Source organism: Parasteatoda tepidariorum, chromosome 1 (genome assembly GCF_982258835.1).
Source record: "Parasteatoda tepidariorum strain Cologne lab strain chromosome 1, Ptep-v5.0, whole genome shotgun sequence".
Lineage (NCBI taxonomy): Eukaryota > Metazoa > Arthropoda > Arachnida > Araneae > Theridiidae > Parasteatoda > Parasteatoda tepidariorum.
The window spans coordinates 50,880,005-50,906,416 of NC_141755.1; the positions used below are offsets into that span (position 1 = coordinate 50,880,005).

The window sequence follows — 26,412 nt, forward strand, 5'->3', positions numbered from 1 at the left end:
TCTGCCGCAGGGAAGTTAACGTAACGACGCCAAAAACCCAGTTGAAATTTTGGTATCGTCAAACAAATTTATAATATTTATTGACCGCAACTTATTTAAGAATCTGCTTTTTTCTTTCAATTTTGGCACCGAAATCTAGCATTGTATTTAAATGGCCCGGGGCAAGAAGGGTTAAACTCGGGTCGAGTCCACTTTCGAATTGCCCCCCTTAACAATCAAAATGCCCCCCATCGGGGCGTGGGCCCCACGTTGGGAAACACTGGTTTAGACACTGATGATGAACAAAGTAGCATGGTAGTTCGATAAAAGCATGGTAGTTTTATGGAAACGTGTTTAAATGATCATTAGATATTTTTTTGTTTTAATCACCAATAATTTCTGTTCCTCTGAGAGGATAATCTCCACCCACTGAAAAAACGTGAGAGTGGTCAGCAGTGACCACTATAAGAGTATCTTCTTCATCGACAATGTCTATGGCTTTCTGTATGGCTTGATCAAATTCAACTCCTTCTTCGAGAGCTTTCATTGCCCAGTTCTTGTGATGTGCGAGATCGATTTTCCCACCTAAAACAGTATGCAATGTTATTAAAAAATTTATTAAAAACATAAAACATTGTTGTTTTCTCTTTTTTTTTTTTTTTAATGGGCATTATTTTTTTCCCTCAGGACATTTTTTTCTCGTGTTCATTAATCATTAAATGTTACTTAGCCAATCAATTTGATTTCTCTAATAATATATTCAAGAGCAAAAGTTTTTAACAATAACTGTTTTTATCTAAGATATATTATTAAAATTAACCGCAATAACAATCAAGATCCATGAGTCAGATACATTAATTTCACCCCACTTAGCGTTTTATTCAAAGTTCAGGAAACAAATAGTAAAAGAGATAATGATTCATAACTTGAAAATACTGTCCACAACGAGAAAAAAATATGGTCAAAACTACCAGAATATGATCAATGGAAAAAGAAGGGCTTGAGTAATGATTTTGGGAAAATTAACAGTAAAATAGTGTTTTATAATATGTAATATAATTTGGTAAATGCAGTAAAATTGGGAAATTTTATATTGATACCTAAGAGCATGGCAAAAAACCTGTTATTCGGCTAAATTTGTATTTAAAAATTTGCTCAGTTTGTATTTTTTTCCATGTGTGGTAATAAGAACTATAATTTTGAAAAATAGAATTTCTGATATACCGTTACAATTCAAACTGAAAAATTGCCAATTGAATGGTTCAAATACCTTATATTTTAGTTTCATTAACCAGAATTATGTTGTTTTTTTTACCAGGAATGCCATTACCATACAGTGCGGTAATTTTACCAGACTTTTTTTGTCTGTGGAAATAGGAGCTGTTTTAAAACAGTATTTTACTCGTTTATTTAATCGCATATCTTTAAATGTCATGTCTTTTAAAATCAAATTTGAAAATCAAGGAAACCTTCAAGTTCCTATGCTCATTTGCGAAGTTATAGTGGAACGTAGTTCAGCATTGTGTTTTTTGATAATGAACTATTACTAAATGAATGCCTTATTTCGCTTTAAATTTTGAAACACAAACACAAAGAATGCGGAAAGGAAAATATTAATACTGTGCACTTTTACGACAAGGAGTTTTAAAAGGTGACGCTAAATTCAATCGAGTCAATAATCTTCAATCTTGAGTACTTTTTCAAATTTAATTTCATAGCAAGTCAAGTTATTTAATCGCCTCAAACCGTAACATTCAAAATAATTCAAAAACTAAAAAAAAAAATTAGATACATTTTTATTTATAAAAAAAAATTATTCTTTTGGTGTAAAACACTTAGCTTGCTTTACATTTACATGTAGTAAATTCTTAAAATAGTTTATGATTGTAGCATTTTAAAATAGGCACGAAATTTTCCAAAAACATGGAAAGAAAAGATCTAAAGCTTCCATGGAAAATTTGTATGAATATAATCTCATATTTCATTTATTTGAAAATGTGAAACGAAAAAAATTAATATCCATTAATGAAAAATTTCTTGGAACTCTTAAGTATATTATAAAGCATTATTGCATCATTAAATTTATTGCAAAGAAAGTGAGAAGTTTTTCAAAGATTGTGTTTCGGACTGAAAGTACTAAGAAAGTTGCGTGGACCTATACAGATTGCCATATAAATATCCTACTCTTCCATACTAGTATTATGGGTTTCTTAATAGTAACTAAGATAAAGTAGTTCCGCTTTCTCACAGTTCAAAATTCGTTATGATGTAATGCATTCAGAATATAAGCTTTCTCATAAATTTTGTTACAGAAACTGAAAAAAATAAAAGAATGAGCTCAACTCCAGGTTCTAAAAACAAACTTATAATTATTGTAGTGTTATATAAATCTTATGCTTGTAAATCCAGAATATAAACTTTCTCATAGATCGGGGGTCTGTCCAGACATTTTGTGAAGGGTCCGTTTTTGTAAAATTGTGAAAAAATTACTCGTAATTTGTGACTATAAAATAAGCGTTAAGTCTCATTCTTTCAACCAGGGTCCGCTTTCGTGAATTTGTGCAAATAGGGTCCATTATTGCAAAAAAAACTTTTTCAAGGAGTTTTTAAATTGTAAAGACATACAAGATTATGCTCAACACAGTAATAAAAATTATAATTAGAAAAATTAAATTTTAAAAAATAAACAGCAATTGCAGCTACTAAAGTAGCGATGCAACTTATAAATATTTGGTATTTAGTCTATACTGCTGAACGCAGAATATTAATTTCGGACGAATAAAGGCAGAAGCGTCTGCCGAAGACAAAATTTAGTTCGTTTACATCTGTCTTTCTACCCCCCCCCCCTTCCAGGGAAGGGTTTATTCGATAACAAAACTATAATGAAGATTAACGAATGTGAAGAGTCCGTTAACGAACCCAAATTTCTTCTAAACAGATCCCTGTAAATACAACAACGAAAATTAAAATGAATAAAAATAATTCTCAATTCTAGGAACAAATTAATAATTCTAGTAGTATGTAATAAACTCGACCGTTCTGATTCTATGATTTATTAGTAGGAGCAGAAAAATGCCTTATCATAAATATAATAAAGAAAACTGAAAGAAAATAAAAAGGAAGAGTTCACAATTCTACGAACAAACTCAAAGTTCTTGTGGTATACAATAAAATCTATATATTTAAAATAAAAATATCATTTAGTTACCTTCAACGAGTAAAAAATATCCCTTTGAGTTTCTGCTAAGTAATTTTATGGCCTTTTCTGTCATCTCTGTTAAAGTGGGATATTCTTTATTAAGGTGAGGTCGCTCTGTTATATATGGTAGATGATCTGTATGGAACAGTCCTAAAATAAAAGGTATATTATTTAAAACCTGAAGTTAATATCCTTTATTACAATAATGCAGCAGAATATTAAGAAATTTCACTAATTGGTTAGCACTATACAGGGTTATTAATAATTCCCTCCGGGGTTTCAAAGCGTTATAGTAAAAAAACGAAGACGAATATGGCAAAAAAGAACATATAAAATTATTCCGAAAGTATTCAAGTTTTAATTTAAGCAGTTGCCGGTAGATGGTAGTAACATGTACCACTGAAGCCAATTGTAGTAAACATAAGGTTGTAGTGAACAGAGGGAATTATGAATAACCCTGTATATCAAATTAAATCTGAACGAGGGTAAATTCAAATGTTCACAATATTTATGCATGATCGATCTGCTATGCCATATCATCGCATGAGGTGCTGAAATCTATTTTATTTGAAAAGTTTGTCTTAACTCTATCACTTTTACTAACCAAAATTTTCTTGAGAATCTACATCGGCGTAGACGCTCTATTCAGGAGGTTTTACGCATCCCCTAATAAATCTACTAATCTAAATTTTCTTAACAAGAACGATACAGAGAAAACTCCATTCAGCAATTCATGTCTCCACTTCCGCAAAGAGAATTACAAAAGTCTCACTAATAACCGAAAAACTGCTAAGAATATAGTCAAAAGTTAAACAATGTACTCAAATGCTTCGTGTGCTTCTGCTGTGCGAGCGTGCTTTACAACGCATTCTTGGATAATAAAATGAAATCTAGCGTAATAAGGGAGGCACTGAAATTTACAACGAGTTCACGTGAGTCAAGTAAAATTTTACCCAAAGTTAAAATTTCACGGTACTTTTAAGATTGAAATTATGAATAAAATATATCAAAAAGGAAAACGATCCAAAAATTAAAATGTAAAAAAGAAGATAGAAATATTAAGGGAATAATTACAAAAACTTAAGTAAACAATAGTTTAAATTAAAAAATAGCAAAACAAAAAAAGAACAAAAATGCAACCTTTTTTACTTAACTGTAGGAATTGCAATTTTAAAACAATTTTTAAGTATCCTACCCATTAAGTAGTCTATCTGCTCAGGTTGAATTTCTCTTAATTCCTGGGCATCATAGATGAGCTTATACGCGGCGTTTGCAGCTTTTTTATCTTCTTCCCATTCCTTCAAGAGATCTCGGGAGTCAGTTCTTTGGCCTTGTTCCCCATCAACATCAAATTGGCCAGTGGGTATAAAGTGTTTTCTCCCACCCCCCAATATGACCTATAAATAACAAGGACAGGATTATTTATACACCAGTATTCAAAAGCAAACTTTGAATTGATATTTTGCTCTAAGTAAAATAATCATTAAAAGGACTAAGCGCTTAATTCCCCTAGTGTTAAAATTAATGAGAAAAATCTTAGTTTTGTTATTGATTTCAACAGATAACTAAAAAACTGAAAACTCTTCCGAAACGAACAAAATTGTTTGCTTTAGTGATTTTTTAATTTTTAAAAAGACAACAAGAAAATTTCGTAATATATATATATATATATATATATATATATATATATATATATATATATATATATATATATATATATATATATATATATATATATATATATATATATATACTCACAGTATTGTATTGATATGTTTTGCTTTGGTTATATTAATACAATAATAGAAAGCACTTTTTTTTCGGATATAATTGTGTGAGATGATGACGAGATTATATCTTTTCCAAATTTTAATTTCATTTTCTAATTTTTCTCAATTGTAAAATTTTAAAAATTTGAGTATATTTTTTAAAAACATTTTTAGTAATTTTACCCTAATGGGTGAAACTCCTAAACCCTAAATGTTCCAGACGATTTACGTTTCGATTGCTAGATCCCCAATTTGAAAGTTAGCCCCTTATTCGAAAAACTTCTTACTCTACCGTTCCTAATCTGAAACGAAAACCATACTTGAACTCTGGCTCTTTATTGCTGCCTTTGAATGCCAAAAATTTTAAATATGATATTTTTAATTAAAATAATTTTTTTACTGAAAGTTTTCTTGGTTTCTTTAGTTTCGTTTTCTTTTACTTCAACATTCTAGATTCCTGCAGATGTTGTTCTATATTCGAACTCTGGTTAATTTTTTATTTATTTAACAATAAGATTTATTTTTATGTTAGGTAAACATTTTCTGACGATTTACATAATTTAAAGTATGTTTTCAAATATTTCAATTTATGTTCCGAAAAGTGTTGAAAATGATTACTTAATGGATAGAGAGGATAATAAAAAAAAAAATTAAAAAAAAAAAACATTTACCCACATGTACGTAACTGAACTGTCTTAAACTATAATTATTTTTACTATTCAAGAAATTAAAAGATGGTTCATATAAGTTTTTACATTGAAAGTTAACAAGCTTCCATAACATTTTTAATGAATATTTTAAGTTAAACGTCTTTTTGTTTTTATACTTCCATAACACATAAGATTGAATTTTGTAAATGCGTTTCTGTTCATTTTAATTATCGGCTAATATTTTGTAAAAGTTGTAAGTTTTAGGTCAGTAAACAATTTGTTTTGTCTTTAAGAAGATGCAATGAAATCTTAATTGCGGAAGGTGTCAGGTCTCTTTAGTAATCCACCTTATGCAAATCAAATTTACAGCTGAAATATTTTAACTAGCGCCGCGATTTTTCTAAAAAGAGATAACGAGAAGATTTCAAAGCAAATAGTTGTATGAAATGTTACAGTTATATACGTTCTATAATTTGTTTTATCCTGTATCGCTCTGTTCTCTCTTAAATTAATATTTGCAATCGTTTATGAAAGTAGGACAATGTCCGAGTATAAATTTTCAACTGAACTTAAGTAAAGATAAGAAGAACAGCGGCAAATCGGAACAGACTTGTAAACAATTCTATATTTTGTTTACCTGCACAATATTTATTACTGCAGAAAACATTTGCGTGACGAGATGGCAGTAAAATTATATAACTACCAGTCTGTCTTGTTATCAACGTACTACCATGGCAAAGAGTAGAACAGAAAAAAAATAAAACATGAAATAAAGAATACATAACGTAAGAATTTTTTTCTTCTCTGGTCTGGCTACAGTATTATGTGCTTTACCGTGAGTTAGAAATATTCTTAACCAATAGGCCAATTACATGGAGGCGTCGCTCTTGTGTAATGGAAGCATATATTTTTTCAAATTACATACCTTGTTTGTTTTTTTTTTTATTTAACTAATACAAAATTAAAATTTTTGAAACTTTTGAATACATAATTTTAATATTAAAAATAATTCAAAAATAAACTTAATTAGGTAAATAGTAACAAAGAAACAAGAATAAAAAATATCTTTATCGGAATGTTTTACCAGGACGAGAATTCGCGGTTTGTGAGATCAAACTTACTGTATTTTACTGCAAACAGAAATAAGCACTCAAAAATTTGACAAAATTACTTGGCACATTGTTATGTAGTATTGAGAATGTGTATTTTAAACTTCACCTCTTCTTTTTTTTCACTCATTTGCTCATCAACTCCAAAGAATGTTTCTTTTAATTTTCTATAAATAGCGTAATAAGAGCACAACAACAATTGCTAGATTCGCACTTACTCGGGCATTTTTGCCGGGTTCATCGTGAATTAACTGTTGGGCAATGTCAATACACCTTGAATCTGGAGCCGAAGATTCCCAATCTCGTGAAGCTGTATGAGCATAAAGTCCTGAAGGTGTGGCGTGGGTCACTCTTGTAGATGTTACAAAACCGGTCCATTTACCTGCATTGAATAGTGCAATCTATTTCTTGTAAATAGATAAGTTAATAACAATTCATTCATTGCCATTATTAATTATCTTATTATTAATTTTCCACGGATGTTTTTAAATACCAGAGATACTTAGTTATACTATAGATAAAATCATTTAATTTCAAAATAAAGAGTGTATTTTGATCACCGCCCTATATATATTTTTTAGAATATTGGTAAAAAAAAAAGTAAATTTAGTAAGCATGTTAGGAATCTTAAATCAAAATTTATACACAATGAAAAAATAACAATGGAATCCAAATCTGAAAATTAAAATTATTGTAGACAGAATTAAAAATGTCATTACCAGTTTGATTCTCTGATGAAACTTGTAGTTGTTCTTAAAATCACTTTTAACTCTTAGCAGTTTTCGCTAGCAATCAAAGAGGTCTTAATGTCCCCTTTCCCATTAACATTTCGAAGGGTTTTTTTCCAGCTTAAATATTAATAAACCTCCCATGCTCCTAAAATTGTTTCATTTTTTAGAAGACTTTTGAAAACTTAAAAGGCCGGTAATTATTTAACACTTAACAATCTTATCAATTTTATGAATACTTTAGTCTAACTTATAAATAATTTAGTCTAACTTTACTAAACTTATCAATTTCATGAATACTTTAGTCTAACTTATCAATGCTTTAGTCTAACTTTACTAAACTTATCAATCGTTCGAATACTTCAGTCTAACTTATCAATACTTTAATCTAACTTTACGAAACTTATCAATTTTATGAATACTTTAGAAAAGTTTTTACGCATGGTTATATTCAGAAATTTTAAGAACCTGTAAACAACAGGCAACAAGTAATTGTAGAATCCTTTGATTAAATTGTGAAAAATTGTTGGGGAACTCATTGAAATGCTAATAGCTGTTCTCATGTAAAAAAAGTGAAGAATTAATTACAAGAGCTGTTTGTTACCTGCTTGCTGGGCCCATTGCATTATGGAATAAACATGGTTGCTTTTATTTAGAGCTGATTCACAATTTTCATACAAGACATTTCCATCTACTCCAGCTGTTCCATAGTTTCCTTTAACTCCACAAAGATATGCTGTCGCTGTGTTGGCAGAGTCAGAGAGTTGCCTGTCCACCCCATAGGTCTTCAGGAAACAGCACATATAAATAAAAAAATTGATATATTATTTATTTAATGGGTTTGTACAGTGATCATTATTTGTTTTTTTTATTGTACGAGTGTACTTGACATCATTTGAAATCTTCTCGAAATTTGATAAAAAACAATGCTAGATAGAAATGGTATGAAAACGAAATTTAATGGTCATGCATACGCGAAAAAAAAATATTCAAAATATACGCCGCTTACTTGTGATGATAATTTATACAAAAAATATGAAAAATAAATCGAATGTAAAGGCTATGTACTCACAAAAAAACGAAATGCAATTCAAATTAAAAAAGTTAATTTATTAAATAATAATTTCACGACTTAAATAATAACTTCATAAATTAAAAAAAACTTTATCTAATTAGCTCAGTGCTATCAATTAAAGATAATTTTATTTACTTATTCATTTATTTATTTTAAACTTGAATTAGTATTGACTTTAACTTTGTAACTAACCACACTCGTTGTTTGTATTTAATTAATAAATTTTTTAATTCTGATTGTATACTTAGATTGTTTAAAGCTATCTTAGAAATTAAAATTTTTGCGGTAGCCTGAGCACCGTCGCAATAACTTTTTAACAAGTACACTTACACTAATTAGTTGCGTCTGATTGATAATAAAAAAAAAAACTTAAAGTATTTAAAATAATTTATTCGAAGTTGTAACAAAAAAAGGGGAACCCTATTACTACCTATATCTAAACATAATAATAATACCTATATGATCACCTCGATTAAATATTTTTAGAATACTTGCCAAAAATGATAGGGAAAAAATACCCTCATTAGGGGCCGCATTATATTTTTATATGCATATTATGCATCTATTTTTATATCCATATTATTTTTAAGCAAGGAAAAAAAAACGCTATGGAAACCCATGGAATAGAGAAAAAAAAGGGAATAAAATAGCAAAACACGTTTGATTGGAAATAGAGGGGAGTAGAAAATTTATTATCACGAAAACTTCAGGTTTTATCAGGTAATCAAACTGGTTTTGATTTCTCTGGTTCAGCATAACTTAAGAGATTCGCTAGATTCCATTTTTTTCTTCGTCAAATATTAATTTCTAGACTTCTTCTTAATGCGTATACTTCTTTGGATTTCAAATATCTGTATTAAAAATGGTTATTATGGAATATCCTGTATAACTGGTGATTAAAAGGTATATTTTTCATTTAGTATAAACGTGAAAGAAACTCATGCTTAGTTCATTGCCTATAAGTAAAGTTAGTTTTTAAAATTAGATGAAACTCTAACATCAATACGTATGTTTGCACCTACATTAAATAACATAAAAACAGCAATATTTATTCTACAAACCGTCATTAGTGTCATTTAAAATGATGAAATGACAAAATTGAGATTAAAAAAATTATCTACTACATCTAATAATCATTTTCTACTACCTTTAAGTTTGGTTACCTTTACCATGCCTCTCTAAATGCTTTGACCCAAAATTGAATTTCGAAGTTAAAATGCTTTACTAAAGACGATTATAAATGTCACATCCGAAATTTTTTGTTTTCGTAATCGAAATTATAACGTAAATTTATTATTTATCAGCCATTTTCTTTACTATTAGTAATTTAGAACAATTTAAATTTTAAAATGCATTTTAAATAATTTCCCTAATAGTAATATGTTATTTTCATATAAAATAAGATATATTATTGCATTCAAAATAATAATTTGATAAAAAGCGATTTTGAATATTTCAAAATTAAGAAAATGAGGAACTAAATTGAACTGGATAATATTAACAGATTTTTAAAGTGTAAATTTCAGTTAGTTTGATTCGTAATATATACCAGATGTAAATATAGTGCTGGATGAAAAATTAATAAATTAATAACAAAATATTTAGCAAAAATAATGTACAAAATATATTTTTTTATTCAAGAAATTTCTCTTGGTGTACATAATCTGCAGCATCGGTTTTATACGTTAGAAATTGATCAATTTATTTATAGTTTTTGAACTGTTTACTTAAAAACATGAAAAGGATCGTAGATGGAAAAGTTTTGTTTGTCCAGTAGCAAAAAAAAAAAAAAAAAAAAAAAAAAATTCCTTTAACATCTTAAATTTTATTTGTGAAATTAATAATTAATTATAGATGAAAACCCATATTTAAACAATATTGTTTCGATATGGATTTAAACACGTAATTGTTTATCTAACGAGTAGCATCTAACGTAATTGAGCATGAAGTATTTAAAATGTTTAGTAAATTTGAGCCATTTTATTGAATGCTACATCTAAAGAAGGTAAGCATTTTTATTAACTCTTAAATATACATTATGAAAATAAAGTCGCAAGCTTACAACTAAAATAATTTATCTTTATTGTTATTTAACTGAAAGCCGTAGCTTTTAATTATTATACTTATTTTGATTAAGTACTGGCCTATAATAGATTTGGTATTTGATTAGACACCTTTGAGAACCCAGAAACACTGGTGTTCCAAGATGTCTTATCATATACTGTTCTATCTCAAAGGTGTTCTATCACACAATTGTAAAATCAAAAAGTAAATGTATCAGAATATATCAAATTTTATTAGTTTTTAAGCTTTCAAATGAAGTTACATTTAAACAATGAAATCATAAAAATTTAATTAATTAAAAAACGAAATATAACTTAAAAAATTAAATACTTTATTTACTTATTATCGTTTTTTTTATTATAATTATTATTTATAAAATAAAATTTGGGTGAAGTCGACTTAATAGTTTACCGAGCAATCAAATTACAGAAAAAAATTGTTACATTACAATTAAATTTCATTTCCGTAAACTTCTCTACCAATTCCATTAAAACATTGGATTTTTTCAGTAAAAATTATAAAGTTTAATATGAAGTATATATTTTAGCATATTACAATTTAAAAATAATTCGGCAATTACTACATTAAATAATAAAAACCCACATAAAAAGATATTTTTTACATTAAATTATCGTTTTGATCACCTACTTTCATAATTATATACAAAAAAATTTTGATGGTTTAAATTTTTGTTTGTAATAGTTTTGTTGATGGTTTGTAATAGTTGCAGAAATATAGCGAAATACACAAAATATGTTATCACCATTAAAGGGATCGAACTTTCGACCTTCTTCCTGACTAAATTAATGAAATCATATTTTTTTACATTGGGACTCCCCCTTCCCCATATATTGATGTTCGAGAATCTAAAACAATCGAAGGAAAAGTTTGTTTATTCAGAAAAAGTACATTTTGCTGCCTGAATTTGTAACTTGAAATATCGTCTGCGCAAATTAATTAACGTATTTGAAATTACCCACTGTAAAAAAAGGATACTCAAATTTAACGAAACTTTCTTTGTTTTTGACGAAACTGTTTCCTGGTATATGTTTCGAGTAAACATTTCGTCAAAGTGACGAAATAACTATCGTCACTTTTTCGAGAAAACGAATTCGTCAAAATTAATGAAATATCCATTTTATTTTTTTTTCTTTCTAAAATGAAAACTTGTAGCGTCTAACTTTTCTAGCAATCACTTTATCGTGGAAACCATATAATTGAAGCAATGTTACCCAAACAACACAAGAAAGACTGATAAAACAGAAAGATAAATCACACCCATGGCCGGAGCGGGTTTCGAATCCGGAATCTTCCTGATACGAGACCAACTCCTTGACCACCATACACGCTGCTCTGCGTCAACTTCACTCTATTTTCGATTGTCTAATCTTCATTCTAGTTAACAATCTCCCACAATGCACTACTGTTAATGTTCTGTAAATGAGGAAACATTTTCATCATATATTTGAGAATTCTCTTTTCGTTTACAAATCACATGATTTCATGACGAAATGATTCTCAAAATTAACGAAATACAGCTCAAACATTACTGAATCGTCAAATGTGAGGGTTTGATTTCTGAGAGTGCCCCTTGAATCATTAAGAATCATTTAATTTCTGAGAGTGCTCCTTGAATCATTTAGTTCGTGAAAAACAGATAATTAGATCGAAAGTTTTATTTGCTTTTTTATTTTGTGAGCTGTCTATCGAAAGGTATTTAACGTAGCAATTGAAAATTGTAAAAAGAGATGTCATTTGGCAGTCTGTTACGAAATTCTCGAGTGATAGGATCGGCAGCTGTATCAATGACATGCAAGTTTCATGCTTACGTTTGTATCTTAACAGTTTATAAGTAGAAAACATAAAAATTGGAAAAACACAAACCTTTGACAATGAGACATGTGGAAATCTGTCGAAAGATAATAATTCAGTTTCTCCACTTTGGTTTTTCTTCTGACCTTTATAGATGCGCATGGATGTCACAGTCGGAAGGCCCATGCCATCACCAAGAAAGAGGATCACATTTTTGGCAACGTTTTCGTTCTTGTGCAGTAGCAGAGTTTCAAGCAGAGTCCTTTCAGCATTTTTTCTCCAAAATTCTGGATTTTCTGGAGGAAAAATGCATATAATCAGGGGGTCTGTTTAGAAGAAATTTGGGTCCGTTAACGGACCCTTCACAAAATATCTTTTCATAAAAACGGACTCTTCACAAAATATTTTAACTTAAAAACGGACCCTTCACAAAATAATTTATCTTTTAATCGGACCCTTCACAAATTTGTTTATCTTCATTATTGTTTTTGTTAATCGAATAAACCCTTCCCAAGAAGGAGGGGGGGGGAAGAGAGACAGATGTAAACTAACTAAATTTTGTCTTTGGCAGACGCTTCTTCCTTTATTCGTCCGAAATTAATATTCTGCGTTCAGCAGTATAGGCTAAATACCAAATATTTGTATGTTGCATCGCTAATTTAGTAGCTGCAATTGCTGTTTGCTTTTTAAAATTTATTTTTTTAATTATAATTAAACAGTGTTGAGCAAAATCTTGTATGTCTTTACAATTTAAAAACTCCTTGAAAAAATTTTTTTTTGCAATAATGGACCCTATTTGCACAAATTCACAAAAGCGGACCCTGGTTGAAAGAATGTGACTTAACGTTTATTTTATATTCACAAATTGCGAGTAATTTTTTCACAGTTTCACAAAAACGGACCCTTCACAAAATGTCTGGACAGACCCCTGATAATAAAGTCCTTCTAATTATATGTTTAACGTAAAACGCTAGAATTTTTTTTTTTATATTTGGAAAGATTAAATAGCATTATAACATAACATTATTATAAGACGAAATATGAAAAGATAGATAGTACGTCAGAACATTTATGTGAAGGAAAGAAATTAACAATCAAAGTAAGAAATAACATTAATTGAAAATTAGAAAGTAATGTTATTACACGGACAAAACATTCTGGTAAAGCAACCGGACTGCATAGTAATGACATTTCTGGTTAAAAAAAAAAATTATCTAAGCTAGTATTTCCATTTATATGAAAACAATTAAAAGGGAATTCTGGTTTTCAAAATCACAGTTCTTATTACCATACATTTTGGTAAATACAAAACTGAAAAGTAAGTTTAACCGAATAAATGGTTCAAATACCTCAAAAAAAAAAGGTTTTTGGATAATATATATACAGTTGGATTTTTCATTACATTCAGAATTTTTTTCTAAAATAATTTTGAATTCATTTATTTGTAACAATTCATTAAGAGACTAGAGAAATTAATTAATTTGATAACTTAATTTTGTTAAACAATGCTTTTATTTTGATTAAAGAATTTTTTAAACAATTTTTTAATGTAAACTTTGTTTACATTAAAAAATTGTTTTCAAAACTCTATTGTTTTTCTAAATTGTTTTCAAAATTTTTTTCAAAACTCTAATTGACTTTTATTCCGTCACATATTTAAAAATATAGTTGTACTAGTATTAAAATTTTAAGGAAAAAAAAGCGAAATTTTATAAATACATTCAACACGTCTCGCATTCCTCGTTCGCAAAGATATAGTGCTTTGTGCGCTTCAAAAGTTATTACCGAGTATATTATATAAAAATAGCAATAATTAGTTAGTTTGAGAAACTCTTATAGAAAAGAAGAAACTTCTCGAACAGTTCAGCCATGTTTGAAAGTTGTATACTATTGTTGTTGTATAGTTATATAACTTAGTATTTTATTTACAGCAAAGAAAGTGTATGAAATCATTACAGGAAGTGAGTTGATATGATTTTAAATTCAAATTTTTTCTTACAATTTTTATCCTTTCCTTATGGATATATGGACTTGTGGCAGTTATTTTAGTTATTATATGCAATAATTGCTCAAAATTTCGTAAGCCTAGCTAAAATATGTCTGGAGATGTGGCTATTTTTATAAAACCTAATTTCTTCTGTCTTACGTTTTTTTATATAACTTTAAAAATATACAATAAAATTGGAAATTTTTTTTAGAGCAATTTAACATTAGTTACAAAATTATTACTTTAAAATTTGAAAAAAACTAGTTGAAAACTGCACAAGATATGAGTAATTAAAGTAGTTCTTTTATACTGCGGAAAAAAATTCAATTTTTTTTTCTTAATTTTTAGAAAATCGTGTTTGGCAACAAATAAAAAATTTTCGATTTGAATATTTTAAAAATTTAAAAGGTTCAAGCAATTTTCTAAATAGTTTTTGTACTTTTTAAGGGAAACTCAGCATAATAAGGGTTTTTCCACAAATTTCCTCTTGTACTATTAAATAAGATTTATTTAAAATAACACCGGCATTGTTAGGAATCATCCCCAAAAAAAGTATCTTTTCTTCCGCCTGTTTTCTTTCCTTATACAATCATATTTCTGTGTAAGAACGTCTATTGTAAGGCATTATCATTTATCATTTAATTTTATCTTCTGATACAAATAATATTTGTGGAAAACCCCGTATTATTTTGAGTTTCTTTTAAAAAGTAAAAAAACTACTTCGAAAATTGCTTAAAACTGTTCAAATTAAAACACTCAAATCGGACTTTTTTTTATTAGCTGCAAAATATGATTCTCTAAGAAATTAAGAAGATAAAAAAAAAATCAAAATTTTCCCGCAGCATAAAAGCTAAAATATATAAATATCTTGCTTGCTATATATAATCTATAAACATCTTGCTCAATTTCAAAAAAATTTTTCTCATATTTTAAAGTAACAATTTTCTAACTAATTTTTAATTGCTGTCAAAATTTTGTTCAATTTTATTAAACACTTTCAAGGTTATAACCTTGAAACGTAAAACGTAAGACAAAAAAAATCTGTTTTTTCTTTTCTTTCTAAAAATGTTCATATCTCCATAAATATATTAGCTAGGCTTACAAAATGTTGTGCAATTAGTTGCATATAATAACCAAAATAATTGCTGAAAGCTACAAATTTATAATTGCATTTTTTGCATATGGTGTTCTAAAACATTATTTTCGTTTGTCATTCCCTCAAACATTTAAAGCTTTAAACTTGATTGATAAGTATGAGAAATCGCATGATCTTATTAAGTGATTATTTAGGTATATCTTGAGAAATTTGAAAAAATATATTAGTTTAGAAGTGTTTCATATATATATAGATATAAACAATTAAAAAATTCTAGTATTATTAATGTTTGTTTAAAATTTTTCAAGTCTCCATTTGTGAAAAGTAAAAGTGCAAAATGATCCGAAAAGGAGCGAAAATCTAAACTAAAAAAGTGGCATGAATTCCAATTTAACGATAAGGATTATGATATAACCTCATGATAATCTGAACAGGAGAAAATAAAATGCACATAAATGCCATGAAGAGAGAGGAGTTAGGTTAAAGTGTTAAAATACACATAGAAAAATAGTATGGTCAAAACTTCTAGAATTTACCCTATTTCTGGCTCTATAGTAAAACCAAAAACCTCTGTAAATTTAACCGAAGCGCTTTGGTTATTATTTTGGTGAAATTAACAAAATATTGTATTATATTATTTGATAAAAAATTTGGTAAATGTGGTAAAATTTATCATGATACCTTAGAGCATGGCATTAAAATCATTAATTCGGTTAAATTTACTTTTCAACTTTCTATTTTTTACTAAATGTGTGGTAATAAGAAATATAATTTCGAAAACCAGAATTTTCGGTAAACCCTTACCATATGAACGGAAAAATTAACAATTAGAAGGTTAAAATATCGTATATTTTGATTTTATGAAATAAAATTATAGACTTTTCAACCAGAATGCTCGTTGCCAAACTCTACGGCAATTTTACCAATTTTTTTTCTCCGTGTATATTTAAAACCAAGTCAGAATATAAATCAAAATAATTCATTCACAAACAACATGTTTAAATATTCAAGTAAAAATAAGCAAATTACCACAAAATAGAATAAAATTTTATTACATCCAACTAATGGTTTTTCTAATAAATATTCTTTTCACTTAAAGGTTAAATGGAAAACCTGCCATACAACAAATAAATAGGTTTTGACCTTCATTTAAATTTTAATCATGACAAACCCTTCATTTAAATATTAATTTGCAACTCGAAATGCGTAAGTTCTTATGTCAAGTTAAGCATGCATAAATGCATGCTAAAATAAGGGTTAAAATAAATAATACATAAAAGTTCTCTACTGCTTCAGCCGCTCATAAAATTCATCATAACATTATGAAATTTTTCACTTAAATAGTGTGTCACATTATGATGGTAAATCACAAACAATGAAGTTTTCGATGGATGAAGAATTTGGCGAATCCATTTGTAAATTTTTTCGAACAATATAAAAGAAATAATATTTTTCATTACAGCGAAATACGATTTAATTCCAAGGACAACACGATTGAAAATAAAAAAAATTCTTGAAACGTCTTTTTACGGGTCCTTGAAATTATTTCATAAGAACTTTTCAGTATGTAAATATGTAAATTGAGAAACATATTTCGGTAGAGTCCTCAAAAAAGTTTATTTCAGATATTTACTTCAATCCTTTTTTTAATATTTATTTCCTGAATACCTATACACCATTTTCTCTACAGAAGAAAAACCTTTATTATCTAAAACAGTTTTTAGATGGTAATCAGTGTATATTTTCAATAATGTTTAAGAACAAAATAAATTTAGTAACATAAAATTATGGTTGCTTCCAAACTTTTATCGTGTTTTTCTCAGAAACATCAGCATTTCTATTTCAACATCAAAATCAACCTGAAGAGCGCTTTTCAGTATTTTAGTAATTTATTTATTTCATCTTTTCAAAATTAAATAATTAAGTTTTAAAAAATTTTTATAACAATAAAGTTTCAAATAATCAACTTCTTGTTTTTTTAACCCTCCAAGCGTTTGTCTCAATTTTTTCTTAACTTCAAGCTCTTGGCTATTCTGAGATAGAAACCTGATTCATATTATCTTTATTTCTAAGAAAGTAATATGTAGCAGCGAAAATTTTTTCTTATTTTGCCGATTCAAAACGTTTGGAAGAGAGTTAATATTTTTTTCTTATATTTGTATTACAAACTTTGTAATATAAGTTTGTAAATTCATTCACTATATTCAAGCATTCCACAAAACGTTCCTGTCTTACGGGTTCCCAAGGGAATTCATATTTTTTCGCTTTTTTTTCTCTCTTAAGATTTAATTTTTAATAGTATAATATTACATTCTTTTTTTAAAAAAATTTCAGTGCTATTACCAGGAAGAGAAATGACAAATGGCATAAACTTATAGCCTCATCCATAATTTATCCTATTAGTTGCTAATTAACTATTATTAAATAGCTATTAATTCCGATTAGTTATGAGTTCTGTATACCCTTTTATTTTGTAAGTGAAAACTTCTTTTTGAAATAGATTTAGAGCTAACAAGTTTGGTAAACATTCACGATACACGCCACTCTCTGAATTTCCTCTAAATTCCGTGACAACTATTTTAAGTCACAAAATCTCTCTCGTAAATTACTTTGAGTCTCGTAGATAAAAATTGCAATTCATTTTTCGGCACATTAGCTTACTTTTCTTACGTCAATCAGTGTTTCGTGTCGAAAAAGGCAAAGATGACCGCGTTTATCTTTTGGAGAATAATACATCATTTAGCATATATTCCTTGTATGTTTACGTCAACACGTGACCTTCGAATGCATATTCAGCTGCTATATTATAAAAGTGAAACAAAAATGTGTTCTTACCTCACTTTTTTTTATATACCTTGTAAAAATGCTTCAAAAGCGAAATTACAAAACTTTATGTAATTTAAAAGCTTGTTTACAATGCATTAAATCAATCGGTGTTTTGTGACAAACTTAATAAACGTTTGATGATTTGAACCCAATCTTAGTGTCAATGATTATATTCTAATGATTTAATGTTTCAATGTCTCAATCTTTCCATGATTCAATATTCCAATAATTTAATGCTTCAATTGGAAGTCATGCAGCATTTAGAAACAAGAATTTCTATTTATAAAGATTTTGAAAAATTGAGCATGTAAAGAAACTTCCAATTATAATTTTTAATAAATAACTAATGCTTGATAATTAATTATTTAAATAGGAAATAATTATTATAAGAATTTAATTATTTAATAATAATTATTTCTCAACTATTTTAATTATAATAAAAATTTAAATATTTCAATAGAAGCTAGTCTTATAGTTCCTAAAAATTAGCTTATTTTAATAAAATCCTTAATAATGTATTTCTAAAAAGACACATAGATGGTAAAAAGTTCTGTTGTTTTCGCCGCCACCCTCTTTCAGAAAGTTATTGCTGCATCTCTCATATCGCATAAAGTATGTATGCCTATAAAAACATGAAATTTCGTGCATTTTACGAGACATGTTTAATGATTAAGGAACATTTTGATATAGAAACAACATTAGTTTCCGAGTTATTTTTATTTATTTATTTTCAAAGTTGAAGGTTTTCTTTTCTTTTTGCTCCGTGTAATTCAGTTAAGTAAAAATTAAAAGAAGAACAATGATTTTTTAAATACACATACTTTTGACTCTTAAGAACAACACGTCTAAATAAGTTTAAATTTTATATTAGTTTGTGAGTAATTAAATAGTTTATTTTCGCTTTTTTTCGGTTTTTTCGATGCAAAAGAAATCCTAATCACAGTAAAATTAAAATGTTTAGCACCTATTCATTCTTATGTCAGAAGATTAAAAGAACCTTGGCCTTTTAAAATTTCAAACTAGCTTCGGAATTGTTAAACTATAATTAAAATTTGTTAAATGCAAATAATAACTCTTACTCTTAATCAAATAAATATTTCCAACAAAAATGCGAAAATTTTACTTTTTTTGAATTTTTTTTATTATATCAAGGTAAAATAACAGCAGTGAATAATGAAAGCTTCATACTTTTCTGAAGAATTTCGAAATTATTTCAATTTTTTTTTAAGTTTAAATAGTTAAAAAATATCTAAATAAATACATTTTAAATAGTAATTTACTGTTTCGAACTGCTAGCTAGAATGAAAAAAAAATTTGCTTATCCGTTTTATAAAAGGTTAAGCATACGAAGTATACTCAACAGGCTGTTTGTTACAACATTTTATTACTCGGCATTGCTATCTAGACAAGTAAGGTACTGATTCCTTCTAATTTTACATACTGAATAAACTCGAGTCGATGTAAAAAAAAAAGTTTAGATGTTATAAGGGTTTTATTTTTTGCCCTGTAATTATAGCGAGAAAGGGTTTATTTCTCACTCCTTCGACTTAAAACTGACGTATGAGATCCTGAAACATTTTACCACTTACTAAAAAAAGAGTAATTATTAGCATTTCGTGCAAGGACAGTCTTTTTTTATCTATTTATTTATTTTTTTATATTTAAAAATTTTGAGCTGTTTTTACTGATTGTAAATGTATAAGTGTCGTAAGAAAAATGAAAATGATAATTTTATATATTAAACCATTGCAACTTCTAAATTATTTATTCCATAAATTCTGATTCACTTCATACATTCGCTTTACAGTAAAAGAAAAATGCATAGGATATTTCTTACATGTCTTAGCTACATCTCGAGATAGTCACTAAATAGTAATGCCAAAAGAATACCTCATTCAATTGAGCATAAGAACAGGCAAAGGAAACAATACTTCATTTTTCTAGATAGCTACGTCAAATCTGCATAAATAGTTAAAAGAAGAACATGGGGCTCATGTAGACATTGGGAATATTTATGTCATTTCTCATTCAAAATTTCTCGGTTAATTTTTACAGGTTGGCGAAACTGTGTTGCACTTTAATATACAGTTGCCTGGCAATGTACACTTGTTTGTTAAGTAGCAAATATAAAAACAAGGTTTTGTGGAAGAAAAATAAATTCTTATTGTGTTTTTTAATTGCCCATTTTTATTCATGGTTTTTAATAATAGGAGATATTATGCTATTTTTGCTTATTGCATTAACAGCCACTTTTGATTTGCCTTTTCTTAAATTAATTGACCAGTAAGCTGGTGAGTAAATTTAAGACGAGCAAATGACCGAGCTGGACACGTCAAGATTAAACTTTCTGTTATAATAATGTGGTTATTTTAATATAATATTAGATTATGTACTTCAGATCAGTTTTGTAAAACAATTAATTAATTAATTAATGTTTCCCCCTTCTAGATTTTGGTGCATGTACATGATGTATGTTCCAAACGTAGAAAAAACAGAAACTATCTTAACACGAAAAGCTAATAAGTACCCTTTTTTTAGTAAATGGTAAAAAGTTGCAGGACCTCATACATAATCTCGCTTTAATTATATGGCATAAATAAAACCCCTGTAATATATACACTATTTTTCCTATCGACTTAGGTTTAAAATCATTTCATTCAGTGAGCAAAATAAAAAGGAATTAATACCTTACTAGTCTAGATAGCAACATATAATTTATGTAGAGCGAAAAATTTAGAAAAAGCTGTTACTTTAGCACATTTTACAATTTTTTTGATTAAAATTGCTCATCACATATAGAATTCTATAATTTTTATAGCAGTAGTAAAATGCATAAATGTGTAATTTGATAAATGCATTTGCTTCTCTGTTAGCATATTGAATATTGATTTATCAAATTACATAATAGAGTAAAAATCTAAATTGACTTAGCTAAAAATCAACTCTATTCTATTAAATTAACATTAAAAGGCGACTTTTTATGCAATTACTTGTTTTTTAACGTTATTAGGGTATAGCTCAAATCTTAATATTTTTAAGGTCTTACTAATAATAAAAATTAACATTGTGATGATTATTTAATGAAGATTTTATTTCTGATTAAAATTAATCCCATTTTGATTTTACTTGCTTGTTCATAAGCACTATTAGAATAAATAGTAAATGTAACACTATAACACTTGTTACAATAACTTGTAACACTATAGTCACAGGTCGACTGACATTCATAAAAATTGCCGATAATTGCCACCAAACATCATTCTTTTTGTACATAGAATCATTAGAACTTATAATAATAATTATCATTAGTTGAATGGATATAGCATAAAAAATACAAAGGAAATAATATCTCATTTCCCTAAATAGCAATATTTAAGTTCCTCCTTTCGTCAATAGAACAATAAGGTTAATAGTCCAGGTTAAGACTTCTGAACTATCGTTATTGTGTTATTATATTTTCACGAGAATGTTAAGATTTTTAATAAAATGAGAGAAAATACTATACCACTATTTTTAACTTAGAACTTGAAATAAAAGAAAAATTATAAAATGATAATCATTATAGATCAATGAATTGTATTCGTTATTTTACATTCAATAATGATGAACTAAAAATTGAATATTTTAGTATATAGTTAAGCTTAAATAAAATATTTTTATTTTTTACAAAAATAATAAAAGGTAACGTAAATTTATTGTGTGTGAATAATAAATATATGTACGAAATTATAGGTGAGATGGATATAAAAATGTTGCAATATGATAAGTATTGATGGAAAATTCTTGGATTAAAGTCATGATGTTCTATGAAATATCAATCAAGTATACTGACTACGCTGGCAATTATTGAGAGATAAATTGATTGTTCCATGATAATTTTTTTACTAACAAATGTTATTTAAAATTAACAAAGCATTGTTAAATTATCTAGCCAGAATTATTTATTATTAAACAATAAGTGCAAAAAAAATAGATATATAATTAAATTTTAACAAGCTGACATAGTAAAATAAATAGAATCTAAATATCACTCAGATAAAAAGCAACGTTACCCTAATATTCAGGTTAGAGATAAAAGCGAATAATTTTTTATCATTTTAACAGTTAAGATAAACGTTAATTGAAATATTATCTTATGTCTGTTTGGAATACAATTGTGACTACATGAACTGAATGTTAAACTTCGTTAAAGCCATCTAGATAATGAATTTAATGCTGAATCTTCATTTTACATATTCTGTAGGCATGCTAAAGACTATTCTCTTTAACTATAGATAGACAGATGATAGATAGATAGATAAATTTGAATAGCCATTTTTGATGTATTGATGGGAATCATCTAGAAAAGTTCTGTCGAAAATAACTGGCTATTAAATATAATTACATTTTAATATTTTTTTAAAGTATTTCCATAAAAAAAATTTTTCTCTATAGATATTGACATTAAACGCAATGTCCCTTCACGGTATCAACTTATAAGGTCTCCTCCCAAACAACCCCAAATGTTAAATAAATAAATAAAGACAAAATACAAGTAATTTGTTATTTCCGCAGCAAATTTTACATTGAGTTCATCATTATAACATTTTCCCGATTGGTTCAAAATAATTTAATACCTTTTTTCTTTTTTCAAAATTAAAAACAATTATGGTAATTTTTAAAACAGAAAACTACATCGAGAGGAATTTGTGGGAAATAAGCCAGAAGAAACATCATGATGAAATATATTTTGAATCAAAGTTCATGTAACATCAAAAAGACTTTTTAAAATGTCTTTATAACTTTTTGTTATGAAAAAAATAGCTCAAATAGACAAAAAAAAAAGCCGAATAGTATTTTGCCGAAATCGGCAGATCAGAAAAATTTAAAGAGCACTAAACACAAATTATTTGAGTGAGAATTGTATCATTATAAAAATGCAAATTAAGATAAGCTTCTTTTAATTTGAACAGCAATACTGCATTATTATACTTTAACAAAGTTAAACAATTTCCTTCAAATACAAATATTTTATAGAAATTCGTCAAAAATTCTATATTATTCAATAACTTTTTTAGTAGACTGTTTAATTTTTTCCTGCATTTACAATGTAAAACTTCCATCATTAAATCTTTAATTCTGTTAATTATTTTAAGATTAACAGAAATTTAAATTCACATCCCAATTGAAAATACTTGTGAAAGATTAAGTACAAATAATACAAAAAAGTAATAATTAGAAATATGTACAAATAATACAAAAAAGTAATAATTAGAAATACATTTTACTTACTTTCTTCTTTTGATACAGTTCCTTTTATACTAAATGCACTCGGCAAGAATGTGTTAAATAAAACTGCAATAAAACAAAAATCCATACTGCTGATTTTAAGAAACATTTTTTGATTAAAAAATGACGAAGAATTATAATGAATTATAATTAATTATTTAATTTAATACTGAAACATAGTCTCGAATTTTAAAACTGCTCCATAACCGCAAGAAGAAAAAAAACATAATCGTCTGCTGGAAAAAAGTTAACTGAATTTGAATTTAGACTGATTTACAGCTGTCACCGAATAAAACAAACGCCACTTGAAAAATAACAGACGATACTATTGAAACGATGAAGAAAAACTCAGTGTCACGATTGTTGTTAAATCAGAATTTTCATCGTAATATTCATATCGATACAGGAAAAAAAAAATTTCTAATCGTTTGCTTTCAAGAAGGAGGTTGAGACGTAAATGAATATTTTGAGAATCATTCGTTCAGCACGTTGATAATGGAAAGTATAAAATACAATTTTATCTCAGCGGGATTGTAAGGGAAATTTAATTGTAGACTTATTTAAAACAACGAAAGGCAAACAGTGAGTATACTAAAAAGATAATGAAAAGAAAAGTTGATAAGATTAACTCAAAAAATATCATCACAGCTTCTTAAAATGATGACGTAGATGTAATATTTTTTGTGAGTGCTCAGCTGGAAGCTAATTATAATTAATTTTTCTCATATCTGTATGTGTGCAAAAGAAATAATAAATAAATGAAATGAAATAAAATGAATTACAATTGAAACAACTACTTCAATTTAAGGTTGAAGATGACCTAATGAACTAAAGATAATTTTTTTTTGTATAAATTAATTCTATATTTATTTATAAGAGCATAGGAAGTCAGCTTTATCATATGCTTTTGTACACAATTAGAATAAACATCAGAAGGCGATGGAAAATCGTAAATAAATGCTAAAGCAGAGAAGTATTATATATTATTCGTATTTTCTTTGAAAACTACATACTTCACACAACTAATAAGTTTTAGTTATTGATCTTAAAAAATCGAGCTACCATATCTATGATAGTGCATAAAAATAAAATAAATTAGGAATGAACCAAATTCTTGTGTGTTACTTAATGCATTACATTGAGCACTGTAATAATTGTTCTTTTTAAAAAGCGAGAAATATTGTTAAAACTATATGACTTATACAATTTCAATTGTAATGCTCTTAGAGCCAAGAGCCATACCATTGAAAATCTTTAGTGATGAACAATAAATGTTGAGGAGTTTGAAAATACTGTTATAGCAAATGCGAGGGCTATTTAACAAGTGTTGCCTCTCTCTTAATACTATTTATTACTTTTAAGCAGGGTAAAAAAAATCAAATTGCAAGTTTACTGCTCTTTAAAAAAGAATGGTCTAACCCTTTGAGGGACAAGAATTTTTTTCAAAAATAAGACACCAGAATTGTCAAAATTATTTTAGTTTGGGTCTAGTAAAACAATTTATTTAAATTAATGTTTACATTATTTTGTTTATGTCGTGATTAGCGTTGAAAACCATAGTCCTCCAAAGAGTTAAGTTGAAAATCGGCGAACAGACTGCTTAACAGTAAAAATTTGGCAATAATAATTAAGACTTTTTGTATATTAATATAAAAAATGTTTTGAGGTTTTGTTTTTCGACATTTTATATAACCATTTACGACATTTATTATTGAATGTTGTAAATGGTTATCAACCGGATAGTTATGTTGGTGTATGTAATAACTAATGTTGGATTAAGAAAGAAAATAATTTTTTTTGAGCGCTCACACTTTCACAAGAGATTTTATGATAATTAGGTGGATTTGAAATTTGAGTCATTTTTGAGGTCGGATAAAAGACAATAGCTTTTATTTTGGAATTTAATGACGTTTGCCTGAAAGGTTTATTCTTTTCCCTCCAAAAAATACGTGCGATTAAGAATTTACTATGTTTAATATTAGAATATTTTGTCGAACGCTTTATTTTTTTAAACAATGAACAATCTTAGAAAATATTCTGTCTAAAATGATAAAATTAAATTTCATTTTTATAATTTACTAATTTCCTATACGTAAGGTAACTTTAAAACGATTGTGAAATATAATAAGTCCATTTTATAATAAATCTAGAAAACAATCTTAAATTTTCTTTTTTAATTTTCTAATATATACGATTTTTTTTCTATTGTCCTAGAAAAGTAGAAGTAATAGCAAAAATATAGCATTCTCGCAACAGCAAGGGGGAGGAGTCAAGTAGTTTAAGGCTCCACAATTTCGTGACAAACGGCATGATTGTGGCAATTTGGTCAGCACTGCGCACAGGTCACCTTTACTTCCCAGAAAAGCTGGTGCGAATGGGTGTATAGCTCAGTGGCGGGCTTCAAGCCGCCATTGAGCATCAAACACAATTTCTTCACAATGATAGTTCAGTGCCTTAACCACTGAGCCATCGCGGCTCGTAGTAGTAGGATTTTATTTACGTCGCACTAAAACTGCATAGTTGGCAAATGACGATAGTCTGAGAAATATCACTGAGGATGATCCGAGGACATGCCATCACAATTTTTCTGGGGATAGCTCCCCGATTTTAGAAGACCGACAACCTGCAGACGAAGTAGAACACGTTACGATAGAACAGTTTAACGAGGACCGATACCGCGCACCCTCAATCCTTTCGCAAGTTGAGTAAAGTGGACACCCATCAGTTCAATGACAAGATTGTAAGCTGAAAAGATTGACCCGTGGAGGTAAAATTGTTCAATATGATACCTGTCAAACTTAACATATTTGACATGTTTAAACAATAATAAAACTTTTGCCACATGTATTA

At 27.6% G+C, this 26,412-nt stretch overlaps 1 protein-coding gene across 2 annotated transcripts in view; it reads right to left on the bottom strand.

The window, feature by feature from the left end:
- LOC139425366 (alkaline phosphatase) overlaps positions 1–24,097 on the bottom strand; it is a 33,695-nt gene extending 9,598 nt beyond the window's left edge. For both annotated transcript variants that reach the window (XM_071179865.2, XM_071179869.2), the window contains exons 1-7: positions 23,566–24,097; positions 12,458–12,681; positions 8,039–8,219; positions 6,925–7,088; positions 4,374–4,575; positions 3,188–3,328; positions 370–564 (exon numbers count right to left, since the gene is read on the bottom strand). In XM_071179865.2, coding sequence (XP_071035966.2) covers positions 370–564; positions 3,188–3,328; positions 4,374–4,575; positions 6,925–7,088; positions 8,039–8,219; positions 12,458–12,681; positions 23,566–23,671 — 1,213 coding nt within the window. In that variant the 5' untranslated portion in view covers positions 23,672–24,097. The remainder of the gene's footprint in view (positions 1–369; positions 565–3,187; positions 3,329–4,373; positions 4,576–6,924; positions 7,089–8,038; positions 8,220–12,457; positions 12,682–23,565) is intronic.
- Between the last annotated feature and the right edge of the window lie 2,315 nt (positions 24,098–26,412).